This window comes from Pongo pygmaeus, chromosome 8 (genome assembly GCF_028885625.2).
Source record: "Pongo pygmaeus isolate AG05252 chromosome 8, NHGRI_mPonPyg2-v2.0_pri, whole genome shotgun sequence".
Classification (NCBI taxonomy): Eukaryota; Metazoa; Chordata; class Mammalia; order Primates; family Hominidae; genus Pongo; species Pongo pygmaeus.
In genome coordinates, this window is record NC_072381.2 from 92,010,581 (window position 1) to 92,034,563 (window position 23,983).

At 35.8% G+C, this 23,983-nt stretch overlaps 1 protein-coding gene across 2 annotated transcripts in view; it reads right to left on the reverse strand.

The window, feature by feature from the left end:
- Nucleotides 1–9,125: 9,125 nt before the first annotated feature.
- LOC129006187 (putative inactive neutral ceramidase B) overlaps nt 9,126–23,983 on the reverse strand; it is a 66,663-nt gene continuing 51,805 nt past the window's right edge. The window contains exons 17-21 of one of the 2 annotated variants that reach the window (XM_054435602.2): nt 21,568–21,663; nt 19,300–19,446; nt 15,171–15,230; nt 12,038–12,126; nt 9,126–9,768 (exon numbers count right to left, since the gene is read on the reverse strand). In XM_054435602.2, the coding sequence (XP_054291577.1) occupies nt 9,579–9,768; nt 12,038–12,126; nt 15,171–15,230; nt 19,300–19,446; nt 21,568–21,663 (582 nt within the window). In that variant the 3' untranslated portion in view covers nt 9,126–9,578. Of the gene's footprint in view, nt 9,769–12,037; nt 12,127–15,170; nt 15,231–19,299; nt 19,447–21,567; nt 21,664–23,983 lie in introns of those variants that run through there. The other variant, XM_054435603.1, reaches the window with a different exon arrangement.

Genomic DNA, 23,983 nt, shown 5'->3' on the forward strand with positions numbered 1-23,983 from the left:
ATTGTTCTTGTTCTTATTCTTGTTCTTGTTCTTGTTCTTGTTCTTGTTCTTGTTCTGACTTCATTCTACTAATTTCTCTCCTCATTCTAATTCTTCCTACACTAATCTCAGGGATGCCAAAGCACAACTTTGAAAAACATCAGAGAAAGCATAGTCATTGTGGCTAACCATGATTCCAGTATCAATGGTAGAATTTTTTAGTTCCTACAGTTTTCCAGATACTTACATGCAATATCTCATATAATACTCAGTAACATCTAACTAAATTAACAGCCAAGTAAAGTGCATACATACACCAGGCACTGTGCCAAGAACTATACCTTATTTTAATCTCACAACCTAAAAAGGTAAGTACTATTATTGTTCTCTTTTTGTATATTAAGCAACTGAGAGGAAGTAACCAAGGCGTTACAAAACTGAGTAATTTACTCACGGTCTGATATTCGTTAAATGGTGAAACTACGATTTGAACCAGTTAGTTTCCAAAATACCCTCTCATATACATTAACTTAACCTCATAGCAATTATAGAAGGTCATTATTACTATTATTATTTCATAAACCAAGGAAATTAAGTAATCTTAAATTGACCAGACTTCAAAGCCCAAGTTCTTTCTTTTCTTCTTTTTTTCTTTTTTATTATTATACTTTAAGTTTTAGGGTACATGTACACAATGTGGAGGTTTGTTACATATGTATACATGTGCCATGTTGGTATGCTGTACCCATTAACTCGTCATTTACATTGGGTATATCTCCTAATGCTTTCCCTCCCCACTCTCGCCACCCCACAACAGGCTGAGGTGTGTGATGTTCCCCTTCCTGTGTCCAAGTGTTCTCATTGTTCAAGTCCCACCTATGAGTGAGAACATGTGGTGTTTCCTTTTTTGCTGTTGCAATAGTCTGCTGAGAATGATGGTTTCCAGCTTCACCCATGTCCCTACAAAGACATGAACTCATCCTTTTTTATGGCTGCATAGTATTCCATGGTGTATATGTGCCACATTTTCTTAATCTGGTCTATCATTGATGGGCATTTGGGTTGGTTCCAAGTCTTCGCTATTGTGAATAGTGCTGCAATAAACATACGTGTGCATGTGACTTTATAGCAGCATGATTTATAATCCTTTGGGTATATACCCAGTAATGGCATGGCTGGGTCAAATGGTATTTCTAGTTCTAGATCCTTGAGGAATCACCATACTGTCTTCCACAATGGTTGAATTAGTTTACAATCCCACCAACAGTGTAAAAGTGTTCCTATTTCTCCACATCCTCTCCAGCACCTGTTGTTTCCTGACTTTTTAATGATCTCCATTCTAACTGGTGTGAGATGGTATCTCATTGTGGTTTTGATATGCATTTCTCTGATGGTCAGTGATGATGAGCATTTTTTCATGGGTCTGTTGGCTGCATAAATGTCTTCTTTTGAGAAGTGTCTGTTCATATCCTTCACCTACTTGTTGATGGGGCTGTTTTTTTTTTTTTCTGGTAAATTTGTCTGAGTTCTTTGTAGATTCTGGATATTAGCCCTTTGTCAGATGAGTAGACTGCAAAAATTTTCTCCCATTCTGTAGGTTGCCTGTTCACTCTGATGGTAGTTTCTTTTGTTGTATAGAAGCTCTTTAGTTTAATTAGATCCCATTTGTCAATTTTGGCTTTTGTTGCCATTGCTTTTTGTGTTTTAGACATGAAGTCCTTGCCCATGCCTATGTCCTGAATGGTATTGCCTAGGTTTTCTTCCAAGGTTTTTATGATTTTAGGTCTAACATTTAAGTCTTTAATCCGTCTTGAATTAATTTTTGTATAAGGTGTAAGGAAGGGATCCAGTTTCAGCTTTCTCCATATGGCTAGCTAGTTTTCCCAGCACCATTTATTAAATAGGGAATGCTTTCCCCATTTCTTGTTTTTGTCAGGTTTGTCAAAGATCAGATAGTTGTAGATGTGTGGTATTATTTCTGAGGGCTCTGTTCTGTTCCATTTGTCTATATCTCTGTTTTGGTACCAGTACCATGCTGTTTTGGTTACTGTAGCCTTGTAGTATAGTTTGAAGTCAGGTAGTGTGATGCCTCCAGCTTTGTTCTTTTGGTTTAGGATTGTCTTCGCAATGCGGGCTCTTTTCTGGTTCCACATGAACTTTAAAGTAGTTTTTTCCAATTCTGTGAAGAAAGTCATTGGCAGCTTGATGGGGATGCCATTGAATCTATAAATTACCTGGGGCACTATGGCCATTTTCACAATATTGATTCTTCCTATCCATAAGCATGGAATGTTCTTCCATTTGTTTGTATCCTCTTTTATTTCCTTGAGCAGTGGTTTGTAGTTCTCCTTGAAGAGGTCCTGCACGTCCCTTGTAAATTGGATTCCTAGGTATTTTATTCTCTTTGAAGCAATTGTGAATGGGAGTTCACTCCTGATTTGGCTCTCTGTTTGTCTGTTATTGGTGTATAAGAATGCTTGTGATTTTTGCACATTGATTTTGTATCCTGAGACTTTGCTGAAGTTGCTTATCCGCTTAAGGAGATTTTGTGGTGAGACGATGGGGTTTTTGAGATTTACAATCATGTCATCTGCAAACAGGGACAATTTGACTTCCTCTTTTCCTAATTGAATACCCTTGATTTCCTTCTCCTGCCTAATTGCCCTGGTCAGAACTTCCAGCACTATGTTGAATAGGAGTGGTGAGAGAGGACATCCGTGTCTTGTGCCAGTTTTCAAAGGGAATGTTTCCAGTTTTTGCTCATTCAGTATAGGCTGTGGGTTTATCATAAATAGCTCTTATTATTTTGAGATACGTCCCATCAATACATAATTTATTGAGTTTTAGCATGAAGGGCTGTTGAATTCTTTCAAAGGCCTTTCTGCATCTATTGAGATAATCGTGTGGTTTTTGTCTTTGGTTCTGTTTATATGCTGGATTACGTTTATTGATTTGCATATGTTGAACCAGACTTGCATCCCAGGGATGAAGCCCACTTGATCATGGTGGATAAGTTTTTTGATGTGCTGCTGGTTCGGTTTGCCAGTATTTTATTGAGGATTTTTGCATCGATGTTCATCCAGGATATTGGTCAAAAATTCTGTTTTTTTTTGGTGTCTCTGCCAGGCTTTGGTATCAGGATGGTGCTGGCCTCATCAAATGAGTTAGGGAGGATTCCCTCTTTTTCTATTGATTGGAATAGTTTCAGAAGGAATGGTACCAGCTCCTCCTTGTACCTCTGGTAGAATTCGGCTGTGAATCTGTCTGGTTCTGGACTTTTTTTGGTTGGTAAGCTATTAATTATTGCCTCAATTTCAGAGCCTGTTGTTCTTCTATTCAGGGATTCAACTTCTTCCTGGTTTAGTCTTGGGAGAGTCTATGTGTCGAGGAATTTATCCATTTCTTCTAGATTTTCTAGTTTATTTGCATAGAGGTGTTTATAGTGTTCTCTGATGGTAGTTTGTATTTCTTTGGGATCGGTGGTGATATCCCCTTTATCATTTTTTTATTGCGTCTATTTGATTCTTCTCTCTTTTCTTCTTTATTAATCTTGCTAGCAATCTATCAATTTTATTGATCTTTTTCAAAAAACCAGTTCCTGGATTCATTGATTTTTTGAAGGGTTTTTTGTGTCTCTATTTCCTTCAGTTCTGCTCTGATCTTAGTTATTTCTTGCCTTCTGCTAGCTTTTGAATGTGTTTGCTCTTGCTTCTCTAGTTCTTTTAATTGTGATGTCAGGGCAAATAGACTATTCCATGTAGAGGGAATATTGATCTTGTAGAGGGAATTTTAGATCTTTCCTGCTTTCTCTTGTGGGCATTTAGTGCTATAAATTTCAAAACCGCTCAACTACATGGAAACTGAACAACCTGCTCCTGAATGACTACTGGGTACATAACAAAATGAAGGCAGAAATAAAGACATTCTTTGAAATCAATGAGAACAGGACACAACATACCAGAATCTCTGGGACACATTTAAAGCAGTGAGTAGAGTTCTTTCTTTTCTTTATAGAAATTCCTATTTATGTCTCTCAGTTATAAATGAGGTTCCAGTCCCTGTGAGATTTCTTGCATTCGTGGATTATTGACATTAAGAGAAACTGAGAAGAGACAGGCAACAAGTCAGCACAACACAGTCCACAGTGTAGGAAACCCTTCCAGAGGTTGTATTCTCCTCATGATAGTGGAATCAACTTTATAAAATCACAGATACTAGTTTCTTGAAATTCCACTTAAGGTTGTCTTTCTCCACGTTATCATCACTGTCCCTTGGCCATTTAGGGGATGTGGTTGGACTTTGTCCTAAGCTTGCAATTGCTGGATTATTAAGTTCTTTTGTCCATTTAGCTTATTTTGGTCTGGAAAAAAAAGGGTAAATCTTTTATACTGAATATGAAAAATACAATGAGACAGAGAAAATGGTCAAGTCAATGTTTCCAGATACCTGATTTCAGACAGGGATAGTAGATCTTCTATTCTCCTCTAGCTAGTGTTGACCGTGTACACCTAGGCTTCTAATTTTTCATTATGGTAAAAAAAAATCCAGAAATAGGACTAACAGAAGCTGGATCCCTGATAACTTGGCAGTATGCAGGCCAAGATGCTTTGAATTTTATGTGGGTGGCTCAAATTTTTAGTATTCACAAGTATTTATGAACTTATAAGGCTGGAACTCTGAACCCTATCTAAAGGGAGAGAATGGTCTTCATTGGCTGTACTTGCCATTTTAGCAGGTACAACAAACAAACAAACAAAAAACAAAAGAAATCATAGATTTGGAAATATGAAATTGACATAAGCAAAAGAAGTCTCTTAATAAATTCAATTCCATGGGTTTGTCTATGGACAGGGTTATAGCCCTGAAGACAGAAGGATGACACTAAGTGGTACTGGAAACTGGGAGTCAAGGTAAGTTTTTGGTTATAGAAAGTGTATTTTGTTATTAGAGTAAATGGCAAATACATTCAAGGACATTGATGTTATTGGGGAACAGTCTCAAGGGGGAAAAATGCTAATACAAGTATAAAACCAAATTGCTATTTATGAAGGTAAAGTTTGGTGCTTCCTCACTGTCAACTCTTTCCTTATACTCTAACTATAGCCTTGATAAAGTACTCAATATTCCCTCTACATGGAATAGTCTATTTGCCCAGTACACAAACACAAACACACACAAATACACACATACATGCACACACCATTGCCTTTCTTCTAGCTAATTTCTACATATCTTTTAAGTCTTAGCTTATATGTTATTTCTTCCAGGAAACTTACTGAAACATCCCCAAGACCATATTAGGTACCCTCTCTAATTCCCTGAACAATAACAATATGGGTCACTCTGTACAGTAATTACCTGTTCATCTGTTTGCTTTGTTCATTAAACTCTAAGTTCCTTTTGGCAGGGAATAGCTTTGCCTTCATTATTGTTTCATTCTTAGGATTTAGCATAATTTCTGCCACAAAGTATACAGGTGCTTGATATAAATCTGTTAAAGGAATGTATACATTTTGCAATACAGAAAGCAATTTTTTTCATCATGATTCCAATGTGTGTTCTTTTCCAAAATATATTTTCTAGAGTAAAACTAGTTCCAATTATTTCAAAGAGCAGTTAAGTTGGATATGCAGATATTATTGCTTGCCCATTGTGGTAATCTTTAGGGCTGCTTGCAAATATCCTGGTTCCATCACCTGCCCAGTGACAAATGCACAGTAATGTGGGAGCTTCACGAACTATTGCATGATTCTCCCTGTCCCTTCCCCCCAGTCATGGAAGCACCTGTTCCTGTTCCCTCACAATGGAAGAATGTTTAGAATGGAAGTCTCTGCCAGGCTGTGAACTCAAATGAGATGTGGAACAGATCCTTCAGCTAACCCCAATGGACAGGTCATGAGATCAAGAAATAAATCTCTAATGTTGTAGCATAACTAATCTGTCTTGACTAACATAATTTTATGACAGCTACTTCAGCTATCTCTTCTTTCTTACTATCAGAACTTGCCTCACTCTCTAGAAGCACAAAATACTAAATATTCTTTTTTCCAGCCTCCCTTGCAGGTAAGAGTAGCTGTGTGGCACAGTTCTGAACAAGGAAATAGAAGGAAAATTCAACTTGTGTTCTTACTATTTTCCACCTTCCAAAAGGGGATTCTAAAGAGGACTCTCTTCTCCCATTTTGCTGCTGCATTCAATTATATGTAGACATGAGGTAGCAATCTTTTAGCTAAGAGGATAAGCCTAAGAATTAAGTCAATATATTAAGAAGAGCCACTGAGTGGCTGCACCAAACCTGAATTTATCACTTCAAGACTTACTGCTATGTGAGGTTATAAATGTCTTTAGTGTTTGGATGGATGTTGATCAGGAATATTTTCTGAGTTACAGCTGAATGCATACTAACAAATTGCATAAGGAATGTGCAAATTTCCCTCTCTGATACCCTATCACTCTGAAATTTTGGAAGCCAATATAAACCAGCAAGTCAGGTTGGATACCCAGGAAGCAAGAGCATCATTTGGAAGAACTAAACACATGAGAAGTACATCTAGTGATGAAACCTTTTGGCTAAAGATAGAATCCATGCGCTAATCTTAGAAAAAGACAGTAATCTTGCTTACATTGGAGGAGAAGCATAAGAGGGCACATTAGAAAAGGACATTCATAAGTAAATTCATTCTTGGTCTTTTTGTTCAGAATTAGCTCATGAAACAATTTCATAGTTAGCTACCTGCCTAGGAAATTTTTTTGCCCAACTAGTAAAAAAGAGAAAGAAAATAAAAGAAATGCCAACCATACATGTGTTTTACCAGCAGTACGTCTTCAGAAGTTAGAAAGGAACTGATAAAGAAGTGGTTCCCTTGTGCTTCAGTGGTTATTTACAAGTCATTTGTATCACTTTCCAACCTAATTTACATGCAATCTACCACATTTTGTTCCACCTCTTTTTTTAAAAAAGTGTTCGTTTGTCTACATTACCTTTCATTAGACAATACTTTTATGAGTGTAATTCTTATTATTAAATAATCCATTGAATATTGACAATTTTACACAGTACTCATCAAAAAATCTAGACCTGGAAAAGAGATTATTCAGTGCTTTTCGAAGAAGTCACAGAATGCTTAAAACCAGAGTAGGCAGGGTACAGCAAATAAAATGCAGACACTTTAACATGAGAAACAAAATCTCCAAAATTGTTCTCCTACCTACCCAATCTGCCATATTCCACTTTTTCCACCAATTTCAGGAGTTTCTGCCACATGGTTTGGCTCCAATGAGCCAGTCCCTCCAGCATCCACAGACACAAATTGGATCTGTGTTTTTATATCTACAGATAAGTTCAATTACTTCATGATATTCTTTTATGCACAGGTAAAGATATTGATAATCCAGGAATTTGGTTTTATTTTTACACATGAACTGCGAACATAGAACTGCATGCCCTAGAAGAAATGACAGCTGGTGAGAAAATAGGTTTCTGTGCGTTATCTGGGGCCAAGAGTGCTAGGTGCAGAAGGATCAGTAGATGATACAGTGGCCACCTTGGTGCAGTTGCCAGTGAGCTATCAGGAATCACAAGTAGATTTTAGGAAAGCTTCAGTAGAAGGAATAGAGGTAGTGGAAACTGATTCATGAACCCTTCTGACTAATAACAAATACTCTAAAAACGCATATCATGAGTTCTAATATAATTTTCTTGTCGGGAATCAGCTACTTTCAGGATCACTTGTTTGTTTAGGCTTCTGAACTTTTACACTGAAGACTGTGGTGTCATTAGAAAAAAGATCACAACACTTGGAATCCCTGATTACCTAATCCTCCAGCAGTTAATGCCCATGGAAACAGCCTCTAGGATACCAATTCATCAAAAAGTGTTCCAGGTTCGTTCTAATTCAATAAATTATGTTGAGATTAAGTTATACATAATGGATGTTAATATTACCATTATTAATATTATTATTATTTTCAAACCTCAAAGTTTATTTTTGAAATACAGATTGATTTTTTTCCCTAAAATGCTAAAGCTTTTACATACATACAAAAGTATGACCTGGGGTTTGGAAATTTGCTTTGCAGTCTGGGAGCTCGTAGTTAACTTAAAGAATTTTCAATGCAATTAGTACTTTCAGACAATCGATGTCAGATTGTCATATCTTATTCTTTGGGGTATGAGGCTAGGTATTTTACAATGCCCAAAAATAACTTTCAAAATAGTATCTAGCAAACTGTCTGGAGCCTCTTTCCCCCCAAATTAGAGTATCCAACACAGATGATACACAAGATATAACTTGAAGATTACTGATTTTTTAAATGCCTCCCCAGAATTTACATATTAAATTGATTATTTTCTCCTTCATAATAGTTACCTTTTGACACTTACACATTCACCCCAAGTACAAATTCACTAATTATCAAGGCCTAGGCACTATTATAATTCTGGGCATATAAATCTTAAATATTCTATGATTGAATGGGTCCATGAGTGAGTGAGTGAGCAAATGGTAAAAGAACAGATAGATTAATTTAGAACCTCTGCTTTGAGGAGTGCTTTCCCAGCCAGTAATACTTTTAATATCTATGCTAATGGCAAAACATTCTGGTTTGGGGTGAATTTGATTAATGAAAAGAGTCAAAAAATCATTTGGAATAAGTCTTGGGAGTAAGAGACACAATCCAGTGGGATAAGGACACTTAGGAAAACACAAGGCATGATCAAAATATTAGAAGTCTGACTTTCTCATAATTGGGTTCTGAAGGCAATTCCAGAAATAATTTGAGCATCCACAGCAGCTCTGAACTAGGTATGTTAACTCCAGAATGACTGCTTAGAAAGACTATGTTATTTTGAATGAAGGAAAACTGACATGCTGATTTTCTGTTTCTCTAATTAGGCTCATACATTTACGGTCAAAGTTTATATCATATTTTGTAAATGTGACTAGAAGAAAAGACCATTTTTCTTATATGTAAGATGAAGGGTAAGACTAGATGATTTCTATAAACTTTCACAGTACTAACATTCAGTAATTCTATATATAAATAAATAGTTTAAACATTGTTCACATTAGTGAGCCATTCTCACTAATATTTCAGAGGTTTTATATTGAAGGGACTCTCCTTTTTTTTTTTTTTTTTTTTTTTTTTTGAGACGGAGTTTTGCTCCTGTTGCCCAGGCTGGAATGCAATGGCGCGATCTTGGCTCACTGCAACCTCCGCTTCCCAGGTTCAAGCGATTCTCCTGCCTCAGCCTCCCGAGTAGCTGGGATTACAGGCATGTGCCACCACGGGACTCTCCTTTAAACAACCCCAAGACTTCAAGGAAAATCATGCTTTAGGCTGTAGACCACAAGGTATATGGCTGCTGGAACAAGATATATGGGACAAACCTCTCTCTCTCTCTCTGTCTCTCTCTCTCTCTCTCTCTCACACACACACACACACACACACTTCTGCCCCATTAGTAGTAAACTATCTGTCCCCAAATAGGGACAATTATAGAAGTCAACATAGTAGTTCACTAGTTCACATTCATTTGAAATCACTTATATAATGTGTACAGAGTAAAGCTGTTCTTTAAATGATCTGTCAACTTTTCACTAAGTAGTTACAACTTCAAAAGCCGGGGAAGTGCCTTCAAATGAAAGTATGACAGCAGGCTTCAGAATCTCCTGCTTCCGATTGTGTCCAAAATATCTTATTCTGTAGATTCCAGGCTGGGCAGTGTCTGGAATATGCCATTCCACTGTTGCATTACTCAAACCCAGGAGTCCCTTGTGCCAATAAAAACTGTTGATAAAAAACAAACAAGCAAACAAAACTCAATTTTACTCTTAAAAATGTGTAATCAGAAAAATACGTGATTATTCATTTAATGAATATTCAGGGAATACCTACAATGAGCAAGGCACTATCAAGACATTGAAGATACAGCAATGAACAAAACAGACAAAAATGTCTGTTTTCTAGAAGAGAAACTTTAAAGAACAGCAATTTGTAGAAATAGCTTTACTTGTTCTACTTTTCTACCTACCTAAATTATACTCACCCCAGGAAACCTTACCTGATAGCCACAAGATGTCTCTCCTGCTGTAGAACTGCAAAGCACTCTTTTAGCCCTTATCTGACACTTATTTTCACACCTAGATTCATTTGTTTTATATATATATATATATATATGTACGTGTATATATATATACATATATATGTACGTGTATATATATATGTACGTGTATATATATACATATATATGTACATGTATATATATACACATATGTACGTGTATATATATACACATATATATGTATGTGTATATATGTACACATATATATGTACGTGTATATATATATACATATATGTACATGTATATATATACATATATGTACGTGTATATATATGTACGTGTATATATATATACACATATATGTACGTGTATATATATACATATATATATACATATGTATGTGTATATAGAAAATGAATACATGTCAGACTCTCTTCTAGAAGTACTGAGGGTACAGTAAGGAGCAAGATAGATATGGTCCCAAGTTTTATGAAGCTTACGTTCTACTGAGTTGAGGATGGAAATAAATGCAATAAACAAAAAGCAATAAATATAAAAACCTTAAGAATGACAAGTGTAATGTAGAAAACAAGAAGGAAGTTTTTTTAGGGAGATGTCATCTAAACTGAGTCTGCAGAAATCTGGAGGAAAAAACATTCTAACAAGAAGGAACAGAAAATACAAAGTGTCCAAAGCAGGAACAAACTTGATGTGGCCACAAAGCAGAAAGCAGATCAGTTGGTACAGGGAATGGTAAACCATGAAAGAGTGCTTGAGATGAGAGAAACAGATGGAACCAGATCATGTTGGCCCCTGCAGATCACAACAGAGAGTTCAGACACTCTTCTAGACACAGTGAGATACAACAGGCTAACTGACTGATATCCTCAGTTATGCTGAAAGTAAATCTCTTGGGCACAGAGAGTGTGCTCGACATTTCTATGTTTCTCAGTGATGGGTTCAGTACTCTCAACAAATATTTGATTATTCTCTGCTAATGAACAAGGCAGAGATCTAAACATATCCTCAGTATTGACTGCTATTAGCTAAAAACTTTTAGCATTTAAATATAAATCATTCTTTTTATTACCTGTATAACCTTTTTAACGATAAGTATACATTACTTGTTTTAAAAGTACCTATACTCTACAGCTCTAAATACCAAAGAAAAATTTTGCCCATATTTGTATATGGCTATCAAGTGGGGCATGGTCAAATTCTAATTTTCAATTAACCATCTGAACCATACTAACATACTTACATTTAACAAACTAATATCACTTAGTTTGAGGCAATCTGAATTAGACCCAAATTGCCAAAAACCGTACCTACTTCCATGCCACTGTCCTGGAATGTTAAATTTATAGACTTGGGAACAGAAATATTGTCTTATTTCAGACACATTGTCAAACCTTCAAAATATCTATTCAGCTCAGGAATTTGGTAGCAAAAGGCAAAGAGATATATCTCTCTGGGGAAATTGCCTGAGTATATTTTCTCCTTGCTCAAGTCATTAAGAGTTAAACACCCAAGCCTATAGTGTTTTAGTAACTCAAATGAAGAATCGTTGATCATATACAAACATGCAATACATGTCAGGTATAGACCCATTTTCCCTATAGAAATATCAAGCTCTACAGAGACATCTCAACACTTTTACTCTACACTCCTTTCAACCAATTTGCAAGGAAGCTAGTTAGATTTTACAAATAATACCTGTGTCCATGGGAAAAAAAAACAGAACAGATGTCTGTAAGAATGGAAGCCATAACCTCATTAGCACCTAATCTTACAGAAGCACACACAACACTGTTTTGCAGAAAAATGAATCAAAATGAAATCTAATAAATCAACTAAATATGTCCAGAAACCTCCTTGGGAATTTGATATCATTAATACCTTGTATTGAGCCAGTCTTTTCGTTTGTCTTCCCAGCATTACAAGCCAACTGTTTTCAAAGCTTGAAAGACAAAAATATTCAATGAATGTGCTCACCGAGTCTCCCAGGAGGCATCATTACACACTATCTGCCACGACGTTGAAGTAGCCTCATATTTCTCCACAGTGAGGAAGGTCTGGTGGGTCTGAAATGCAATTAATAAAACTGATCAGGTACTGCACAGTCACAGAAGGAATCTGTTTGTAAATACTCCCCTTGTTGACCATATGTTAGCCTACCAATACCTTGTGTGAAAACGTATTAGAATTTCATCCAAATTCTTAGGCTTTCCTCTTAACATTCTATGCAACGTACTCAGAATGTTAATTTATCCAGTCTATTAAAAAACATGACTTTTTTAGAAATGTGAAAGAAGTATAATTTTAGAGTTAATAGCAAATTTTGGAAATTAGGGCAGAAAAGAGGCTGGGAATAAAACTTACTTGAGATTTTAAAAAGGTATAAGTCAAGCCTTTTCATGATATGCTTATTGATCTATATATCCCAAGACTTTCTCTAGTCACCTCAAGATTTAGAAGGGAAAATGGTAAAGTTTAATCTACTTTCCATCTCCAGGTGAATGAATTATTAGTTAACGTACCTCCCTGAGTGAAAGAATTGAAAAGAATACATGAATCTTCCCTATCCTGGGGTGCTAAAGGAGGTCTCTAGATTTTTTATAATAGATTTCTAGAAACCACATCATAAAAATATTTTATTTCCCCATTGGAAGATTATTATGATAGAAGAATTTCAGACCAAGAATTCAGCTTCAAACAAAGCACAGATTTGAATGATATGACAAGTTAATAAAGACAAAGGCTATAAATTTCTAGTATCCCTTTAAATCCTTGAGATTGTGACCCTAAAATGCACATGTCTAATTCACCTCTATTTATCACTGTCCTTTACATCTTTCATTTACTGGTGCTCAAATAACCCCTTGCTAAATGTATCACCTATTTACATGTGGGCCATGTAATTGTTTAAAATTCTTCTTTAAGTATTCAACAGATGAATTACATTCAATAAGGAAGTTTTCATAACCATAGCAACTTGTAAAGAGAGTTATTTCTGTCTATTTACGGCAAATGACATTGGGAAGGCCTTAGATGGAGAAGATATGGTGGGCTTTTTGAATATGTCTAGAGTATAGACTGAAGAACAAGTCTAGGCCTCTGAATACCAGGGATAAAACATATGACAATCTTTTCCCAACTGCTCTACCGTAATCTCTTCCAGATGCATAATTAGGTAATATAAGTTACTTTATCTCTCTAGGCCTCAGTTTATTCATCTGGAAAATAGGGGTAATAAAACTTAACACATTGGGTAGTCGTAAGGATGGAATTAATCATGTGATAATGCATATAAAGCACGTTAATATGAATACTTGCAAATACTACCTGCAAAATAGTAAGCATTCCATAAATAGTGATGACAATTACTAATAAAGAAGGGTGCTAGAAATTGTTTTATACCAAGTCCCAGAGCATTCTTTGAAATTAATTCTATTACCACTATAGTAGTTTAAATGTTTTGTTCTCCTGCTTCTCCATGGCAATAATGATGATAGAATTTCTCTACCCTAGGGATGTCAGGTGACAGCTAAACATGCAGTTTTGATATAACACTTTGATATCTTCAGAAAATAATGTTATAAACATGTAACTATTGTGGCACAGATTCACTTACTAAAGAAATTACTTCAAACAGGTGCATATTGACTACCTAAGAAGTAGAAGACTTTCCTCCAATGTCATATTTGAGAATGTCATATTGCCACAATTGTTATCTTGGCAATAATGACATTTTAATGAGCAGGAATGGGAAGGTTCTTTTGGAAGGAAGGTATTTTTGGATTATAAGTGACTACGGGCCCTGGGAAGAACAGCTAATTGATATAAGGAATGCATCCTCAGCCATAGTGAAAACCATGATCTCGAAATCACAGTCATATGCCCACTCTTTTTCCACTATAAATTCCTTTATTATTTGAGGTTTTACAACTAGAATGTGTCCAGTTATTGCTTGTGTAGTTATAAGTACATTTTAATGAAGTTATAGAAGTATACATTAATTTTATTAATAGATATACGACATATGTATATAGTTTATCATACATATGATAAAAACAAAAACGTCTGAAATGCTTTATTAAAAAACTCTTAACAGCTATTACCTCTGGAAAGCAGGTTTGTGGGTAGAAGAGCACTTACATATTCTATTTTCTACACTTCTATATTGTTTTAACATTGGGCATGTATTTTGAATGTCATTTTTTCAGTTTAATAAATAAATGCTCTATTAGCACCAGTAGTAAATAATAGGGAAATGGCCAATGCAAGATAAAGTAAAGCACATGCACCAGGACTCCAAGCCAGGAGAGTATACACCCGAGGATCCGTGACCGTTCCACAACAGTACGGGTAGGACCAGAGATGGTAGTGTAGAGGAGGAGGAGAGAGCCAGAAAGAGAAGAAGAAGCCAAAGACACACATCCTTCAGTTGGCCCTTTGACTATTTCACTACACTTGGTAGAGTTCTATATATTTGAATACAGTCATATATCGGATACATCCTGAGAAGTGCATTGTTAGGCAAATTCATCATTGTATGAGCATCACAGACTTAGACTTACACAAACTTAGATGGTGTAGCCTCCTACACACCTAGGCTATATGGTATAGCCTGTGGCTCCTAGGCTACAAATTTGTACAGCCCGTTACTGTATTGAATGTTGTAGGCAATTGTAACACAATGGTAAGTATTTGTGTATCTAAACATACCTAAACGTAGAAAAGGTACAGTAAAAGTATAGTATTATAATCTCATGGGACCACTGTCATAAATGCAGTTCATCTTTGACTGAAACATCATTACATATGGCACATAACTATATATATGGGATTGTATTCAACTTAACATCTTCTTGACAGACAATGCAGTCATACATGCATTATGCTATACTTGGTCCTAAGTGGAGCCAATTATATGTTTCCTGTGTGCTTTTACCCAGACTCAATCCACATTAACTACCTATTGAATATTTTCCCGCACCTACAAAATAAGATGGAAAACAAGTTGGAACATTTTGTCTTTATGTTATTAACCTCTAGAGGGATATTTAAATGAATGAATGGCTAAAAAGTGGATTTACATTTGTAAAAGAAAATCACTGATGCCTACCTGGTTTTGTACTGAATTCTTCGGGTTAGCACCTACAAATATAACTTCAGCAACTTCTCCCTGAAAGTAAAAATTCATTTAATGATTTCTAATAAAAGGATTTCTGATATACTCATATTTTGGGCATTATTTATTATAAATTCTATGATTTAGGGTGCCTTTATAGATTTTGTTCTATTTAATCAAGTAAGTTATCTTCTAAGAATATTAACCCTTGCAACAATAGACATAGGAATGTTTGGCCAATGAGTTTGCTTTTGGTAGACTTAGATATAAGTGAAGATCTAGAGCTGTAGTTTATATTAGTGACAGCATATTAAAATGGCTTCTTCAGGCCTTGATAATTCCTCACACCTCCCTCCCAACACAAATACAGGAATATTTGAATCAAATTAGAACAGTCAAAACTTTCCGCAGATGACTCATATTTATGCTTACATTTATAGTTAAGCTTTTATTTTTATAAGAGATGGAGTGGCAGGATGTGTATTTATCCTCCCACCTGAAACAACTAAAAAACTGGAAAAAATATATATTAAACAATGGATTTTCAAGTGACAAAGAAAGACAGTGATATTTGAGTGGCAGCAGACAAACGAGAACCCTGTAATCCACCAACTCAATGTCATCAGAGTTTACGGGCCACGGCAGAAGGAGGAGAATTCAGGCCAAGTCTGACAGTCAAAGTTGAGGATATGGAGCTAGGTGTCCACAAAAGTCAAATAGTCTTGAGTTTATAGCACAGAGCATCATAGAGAAGATAGCTGCACAGAGACAGAAATCTGGAGATTTGCAGAAAGCTCCCCTCAAGTTTGCATGCATATAAGGGAACTACCAGAAGCCAGGAAAAGAATGGGCTAACAAAATTACAGAGAACAGTCCCCAGGCTCATAGAGAGTTGTGACAAGATTCTGCTCCCACCAGGCCAGACTGGAAAACCTCATAATTCAATAGAATTTTACATCAGTGCATGAGGGGATGAGGGGTGCTTGGGGAAGTGAGGAAGGGATTTGCTCAAGATGAAAAGCTGCTCTGGTCCTGCCTAAAAAAATTAGTAATAGGTAACGCAATAGGTAAAAGCAATAAAACTAAATGCTAGTTCTTTAAGGACACAAATTACCAAAATTAGAAAGAAAGATGGGATATCATTGTCAACTCTTAAGAAATTAAAAGGATTATAGGTGATTATCATGAGTAATAACAACTTTTATATTACACCAACAAATTAAACAACTTATATGAAATGAGAAAATTCCTAGAACGATACCAATTCCTATAAAGATAAATTCCTAGAATGACACAAAATTGATGCAAGGAAAAAAATAGGACATATGAATGGGCATATAACAAGTAAAGAAATTGAATTAGTAATAAAAATTTTGCCATAAAGAAAAGCTAGGTCCATATGGCCTTGCTGGTCAATCCAATCAAATATTTAAAGAGTAAATAATGCCAATCTTTTGGATACTTTTTCAGAAAGTACAAGAGGAAACATTTCCCAACTCATTCTTTGAAACCACTATTGCCCCAATACCAAAGGCAAAGACAACACATAAAAAGAAAACTAAAAATATCCCTCATGGACATGAGTAGAAAACTCCTTACAATATATTAGCAAATCAAATTCAGCAACATCTAAAAAGGATTATACACCATGACTAAATGATATGGCATTTATTTAACATCTGAAAACCAATGAATGCAAATACCTTATTAAAATAACAAAAGACAAAACCACATTGTCACCTTAGTAGAAACAAAATTGCAAAACTCCAACACTGATTTCTGACAAAAACTCTCAGTAAGCTAGGCATAAAACATGAAAAAGAGAATCTACAAAAATCCTAAAGAAAACATCATACTAAATGGTGAAAAACTGAATACTTTTCTACTAAGATTAGAAACAAGACAAGAATGTCCAGTCCCACAACTTTTATTTGACATTGGATTGGATCTTCAGCAAAAAGAACAAAGCTGAAGGTACCACACAACCTGACTTCAAAATATACTACAAAGCTATAGTAATCAACACAGCATGGTACTGGCCTAAAGTAATCAACACACCATTGGTACACATAGACCAATGGAGCCCAGAAGTAAGCCCGCACATTTATGGTAAATTGATTTTTGACAAAGGTGCCAAGAACGCACAATGGGGAAGTGACAGTCTCTTCAATAAATGCTGCTGGGAAAACTGGATATCCACATGCAGAAGAATGAAATACAAAAATTAATTCAAAATTGATTAAAGATTTAAATATAAAACCTGAAACTATAAAACAACTGAAAGAAAACCTAAAGGAAAAGCTCCATGATGTTGGTGTAGGCAATATTTTTTTTTTAATATGACCCCTAATGCAAAAGCAACAAAAGCAAAAACAGACACATATTACATCAAACTAAACAGTTTCTGCACAACCAAAAAAACAATTAACAAAGTGAGGAGACAACCTAAAGAATGGGAGAAAACATTTGCAAACTATGCATCCAATAAAGAGTTAATATCCAAAAGACATAAGGTACTCAAACAACTCTATAGCAAGAAAACAAATAACCTAATTTGAAAATAAGAAAATGACCTGAATAAATATTTCTCCAAAGAAGACATACAAATGCTCAACAGGGTATTTTTTTAAATGTTCAATATCAGTGATCATCGAAGAAATGCAAATTAAAACTACAACAAGATATCACCTAATACCTGTTAGAATGTATAATATTAAAAAAGACAAAAGACAAGTGTTGATAAGAATGTAGAAAAAGGTAACTCTTGCACACTGTTCATGAGAATGTGAATTAGTGCAGCCATTATGAAAAGCAGCAAGAGGTTTCTCAAAAAATTAAAAATAGAACTATTGTAAAATATTATACACAATACCATTTCTGGGTATATAGAGAAAGGAAATGAAATCAGTTTGTTGAAGGGATATGTGCAATCCCATGTTTATTGCAGCACTGTTCACAATAGCCAAGATAGGAAACAACCTAAGTGTCCATCAATGGATGAATGGATAAAGAAAACGTAGTACATATACACAATGGAATACTATTCAGCCATAAATAAGAATGAGATCCTTACATTTGATACAACATGGATAAACCTGGAGAACATTAGATTCAGTGAAATAAGTCAGGTACAGAAAGATAAATACCACATGATCTCACTTATATATAGAACCTTAAAGAGTTAAACTCATAGAAGTAGAGAGTAGAATGTTGGCAGAAGGTTAGTTACCAGGGGCTAGGAGGTTAGGGGGTTGGGGAAGTATTGATCAAAGAATATAAAATTTCATTTAGACAAGGGGAATAAGCTCAAGAGGGCTACTGTACAACTTAATGGCTTCAGTTAAAAACAACATATTGTATTTTAAAAATTGTTAAGAAAGTCTCAAATTTTCTCACAACAAAAAATAGTATGTGACATAATGTATATGTTAATTAGCTCAATTGAGCCATTCCCCATGTATACATATTTCAAAACACCATCTTGTACACAATAAATATATATAATTTTTATTTACCACTTAGAAAATTAAATAAAATTTTTTAAAAAGCAAAACATTCTATTGAAGGTTCTAGCCAGTCCAATAAGGAAAAATAATTAAGTGCATTTAGAAAAGAAATATAGAAAGGAATAAGTAAGTTTATTTTTATTCACAGATGACATGATACTATATGTAGAAATTCCTAAGGAATTCAGACTCCCCTCTTACTCATCCCTCCTCCCCGCAGAAAAACTGTTGAAACTAATAACTGATTCAGCAAGCTTTCAGGGCACAAGATTGATATAAAATAGTAATGGTACAAATTCTGCTTCATTTCTGTATGTTTTTCCTATCCTTGACTTAAGAGACAACTCTCAGTGCCAGTGAATAGTTCCATGATCATTCATTTAAGAAAAGGAATAATTTGGATTTTAGAATTTCAATTTGACACAATTACTTACAAAAAATAAATATTTCCCCATTCTCATTACTTTTGCAGAGATAAGAACAATGGTCAAAATTATCATTGCTAACAGCTGGTCTACAGCATGATTAGAGGCAAATGGTGACACTAAGTGACATTCTTCCCCTCATCCCCCAAAACAGCCCTCTAAAGGATTCCAAGGTCCGTTCATGAGTCTTACCACTCTGTATTCAGGTTTTGCTGGCTGCAGAACATCCCCAAAAGTTCTGCCTTTTGGTGCTCTATCCACAATATTAGGAATTAATGGAACTATTAATTGTTTGAAAAAGGGGGGTTCTGGACCTCTGCTCAGGTTGGCTACCGTGTCCTGGAACAGAGAGCATTTGTTAAGGAGTGCACATGTAGAGTTAAAGACCCTTTCCCCAGGCCTCCAGCCCCAGAAATGCCTGCATTAATGGAAGAGTGCAAACACACATATACATACTCCAAGAGCTAACAACCTTGAGCAAAACAGGAAGGTAGCCTTGCTAAGCACGAGCCTAGAAATTCATAATTTAAACTCTCGTCACTGGAAGAAAGTTTTGGTCATAGGCAACTCTTCTATTCCCCTAGACAACATAAGGACAGTGACCAGAGTACAAGGTTGGAAGCATACTTTCAAATTGTCTGACTTTGTACAGGGGCCTAACATGCAAAAAAGTAATTATAACATGACAACGTAATTATTATTTTAATTTTTAAAAAGTATTGAGCCACTCTCACCTGGAGTCAGTACCCAGTTTTTTCCTAGATTCTTGTCTGTGCTAATAAAAGAATATAATAAATATATTTTTAATTTAAAATTTAAGATCATGCCATATCCTGACTGGTTTAATCTATGTTGCCCACAAAGTTTACCATTTTTAATAGTGTCATAAAAGTACAAATCTCAATTTTCAAATATTCCTATATATATATTAGGTTGGTACAAAAGTAATTGGCATTTTGCCATTACTTTCAATGAATATTTAATGCTCTTTATTCCTCACATTATGGATTTAATCTTTACAACTGCATATGAGATAGGTTATGTATTACCATTCCCATTTTGCAAATGAGAAAATAGGCTTAGACATATTCAGTGGTTTTTTTCAAGATCACATAGCTAGTTTTAAAGTGCTTGACCAGAGGTTTGACTGTAAAACAAATTTCCACCAAATTAATTGCATTTTTCTTCATTGTCACTACAAAATTTGAAGAATCTATTTTCATGGGAAGAACTATAGACCTATGAGCATAGTGACAGTTAAACAGTAGTTATCTCTAGGGATGGGTTATAGGTTTATGCTTTTCTGTATAATCTGAATGTCCTACAAATAGATTTGGCTTTTATAATAAAAATAAATAAATAAATACAAACAGTTATTCAAAAAAAGTAACCTAAAACTGAGAGCAAAATTATGATAAAATGAAAATAAATATCAATTGATTAAAATATGTGCAAAGAAATTATATAAAATACTGAAATTTCAAACACACAATCAGTAACTAATAATACAGGAATACGAAATTTTCAACATTCAACTGATGCGACCTACAGAGACAACCATTTCATTTATTTCAATTTAATATATCCAAGCTCTTTCATTAAAAGGGATTTATTTTCTTTGCTATGCCATAATTGTTTCACATTTTTTATTGAGGCTTACAAATTATTATATAATGGGCTGCTTATTATTTTAAGCTCTTTATCTTGTTTGTTGACTAACCTTCTGACATCACAGTTGCAGCTTCATAAACAACTGCATCCAAAGGAAAGATTTCCACAAGTGAAGTTCTTTTAAATCAAGCAAACTTGTTCAGTGGTATATATTTTAGGTAGATGCAATGTGTTCATTCCAAGGCACCACTATTTTTACATCAAATCTAAGCTTCCATTGATTTAACAACTCATGTTATCTTTTGAACCACCAAGAAAGTAAAAGCATGCTGCTAATTATAATAATAAACGTCCTCTGATTGGAAAATGCATCCCAATTTCCGAGATATTATAATGTGGAAAATGGGCATCTTAGAATGCTGACCTACTCAACTTTTGGAGTGAGTGGGGAGAATCTGGCAAGGATTAGAGAATGCAGGTTCAACTCCCAGGTGTAGTAAGCTTCATCACTTATCTTCAAGCCTATGTGCTCCTCTGAAAACTGGGGAGAAATTATATCTCCTTAACTTCGCATGATGGTTGTAAAAATAATGAGATAATATATATGAAAGAAGCTGCCACCATGAAAGGATGTTAACTAGATCCAAAATTTGGAAAGAAATTTTATTTATTTTCTTAGAGATACCACAAAGCTATAAATTTTGTAAAATATAAAGGTTGTCAAACTGAACACTCGAAGCTAAGGTTCTCTTTTGCTTCCCTCTGCATTTTCTTACCCAGACACAGACACATACAGACATACACACACACACACACACACACACACACACACAAACAACATTTGATTACCGTAGCAATAGCCTTAGCAAGGTTTCTGAAGAGCTGAATATAAGCAGATAATGTGTGCGGTCCATAAATTGTCGATGCTGCCTCATATCGCTGAGCCTGCAGGAAAGGCAGGGAGAGTTGTATATGGTTCTGCATATTTAAATCCATTTACAGAGGTGTAGCATTTTAGGTAAGTGTGATGCTTGACATCTCACATTATTCAAAACTGGCATAATCTTCAAGATTATGAATGACAAAAGAGGATGGGCATTTCCATTTACTGGTCAAGGTAAATGACTCCTATGAACTGTCAAAAGCAGTGGGTTCTCTCTGCTTATGCCATTTAGACTGTCACTCTATTTACTATGAAAGAAGGTGCTAGCTCCTAAGCTTTAGTCTATTATAAGTACTTGTAATATGAATGCTTTCCCCCAGGTCATATATCAGAAGAAAAAAAAACAAAAAGAGTCCTAGTAACTTCTGAAAAATAGTTAGAAGGTGCTAATTGGAGAAGGACATTTAATCCATCACAAAGCCATGAAATTGAGCCAAATGCATCTTTTAGCCGACCTCCAGGCCTTTGATTCTTCTACAGGAACTTCAAAGTTAACAAATCTAAAACCAACCTCACCACTCCAGACATACCAGCTTCCTCCACAACATTCTCATCTCAGCGAATGTCATCTTTCCAGTCTCCCATGTGAGGATCAGCTGGCAGTTACCTTAGACCCCTCTCTCCTGCATCCTATATCCTATCAGTCTCCACATCTGGTAATTCTGCCTCCTTCAAATCTCCTGAGATCTTTCATTTTCCTGTCTTACTTTCTCCTAAGGTATAAGTAGATTTTACCTTAGTTCAAACCCTCATTTCTCACCCAGATCTCTTTTTTTTATATTTATATTAGGTTCAGAGGTACATGTTCAGGTTTGTTATATAGGTAAATCACATGTCATGAGGGTTGGTTGTACAGATTATTTCATCAGCCAGGTAATAAGCACAGTACCTGATAAGTAGTTTCCTCCCAGCCTTCACCCTCAAGTATGCATGTCCATGTCTTTCCCAGATCTTAACTACACTATGGCTTCTTAATCAGTCCTCTGCCTATACACAAGCCCTTCCAATTCATTTTCTACACTGCCATCCTATTGACCTTTCTAAATCACAGAATTTTATCAAAGCATTCTCTTGCTTAGAATCCTACTGCAGTTCCCCCAAAGCCTTCCTTACTGAGTGAAGGCTCAGTAGCATAGCATGTAAGACTATCCATCAGCTAACCTGTGTCTCCCACTCTGGTTCCCATCTCCTTACCATCACCCTCCCCATACTTACTCCATGCTACTCAACTAATTATGGTCCATCAATGTGCCTGCCTTCTGGACCTTTGCATATATAGTTTCTTCTATATAGGATACATTCTTACTTTTTATTTGCTTAACTCTCACTTGTTCTCAAGAACTCATACAGATGTTACATCTTCCTGAACAGTCCCAGTCCTCAAATACCCAGTCTGAGCTGGTGTTCTTTCTCTTTATTTTTATAACACCTTGTGCATGCCTTCCATGAAAATGTAATCATCTGTTCTCCTTTCTGTCTTTCTACTAGACCCCTGGCTTCTAGTGATCTTGAGGAAAGGGACAGATTCTTTTCATCATTATGCCCCAGAAAGTGGCTAACACAGTATCTGTCACAATACATGTCTGTCGAGTGAATAATGTAATTAATAGTAATCCTTGCAGGAGTAGATCCCTGTGATATGGACAGGTGACAGGAAAATACTGGGTAGAAGAGAGTGGTTCCCTGGCAAAGGCCCCACCCTTAAGCCTGGAAACCTGTGGCCCTAAACAAGAACAAGCATTTCTATTTTTGCACCCAAACATTCCTGTTTTGCCTTTTTGTTCACTATGCCCTCCTATCCTGTACCCATATAAACTCCAAATCCCCAGCTCCACAAGCAGACAAGGAGATGAACAGAAAAGCAGAATGGCAGAATGGCACAGCAGAGAAAAGAGAAGGAGCATCTGAACTCTGAGAGGAGTTTAGCTGCGGATGGTTGGAGAGGAGATTGGCCACTGGACAGCCAAACTCCAGGGGAAGATCATCTTCCCACTCCATCCCCTTTCCAGCTCCCCATTCATCCCACAGAGAGCTACCTCTACCACTCAATAAAACCCTGAATTCATCCTTCATGTCTATTTGTAACCTGATTCTTCCTAGACACTGGACAAGGACCTGGGTACCAAGAGGGCACTGAGCTGTTTAACACTTAAGCTATCTGCAGACAGCAAAGCTAAAAAAGTGCACCGTATGTAACACATGCCCACTTGGGCTTCTGGAGTAGCAGGCACCCATACCTAGATACTGCTGCAGGGACCACATGGAATTTGCTCCTGCCAGCGCCCAAAAGTACTTGCCTTTGCTCCTGCACCTGCCTGTCTA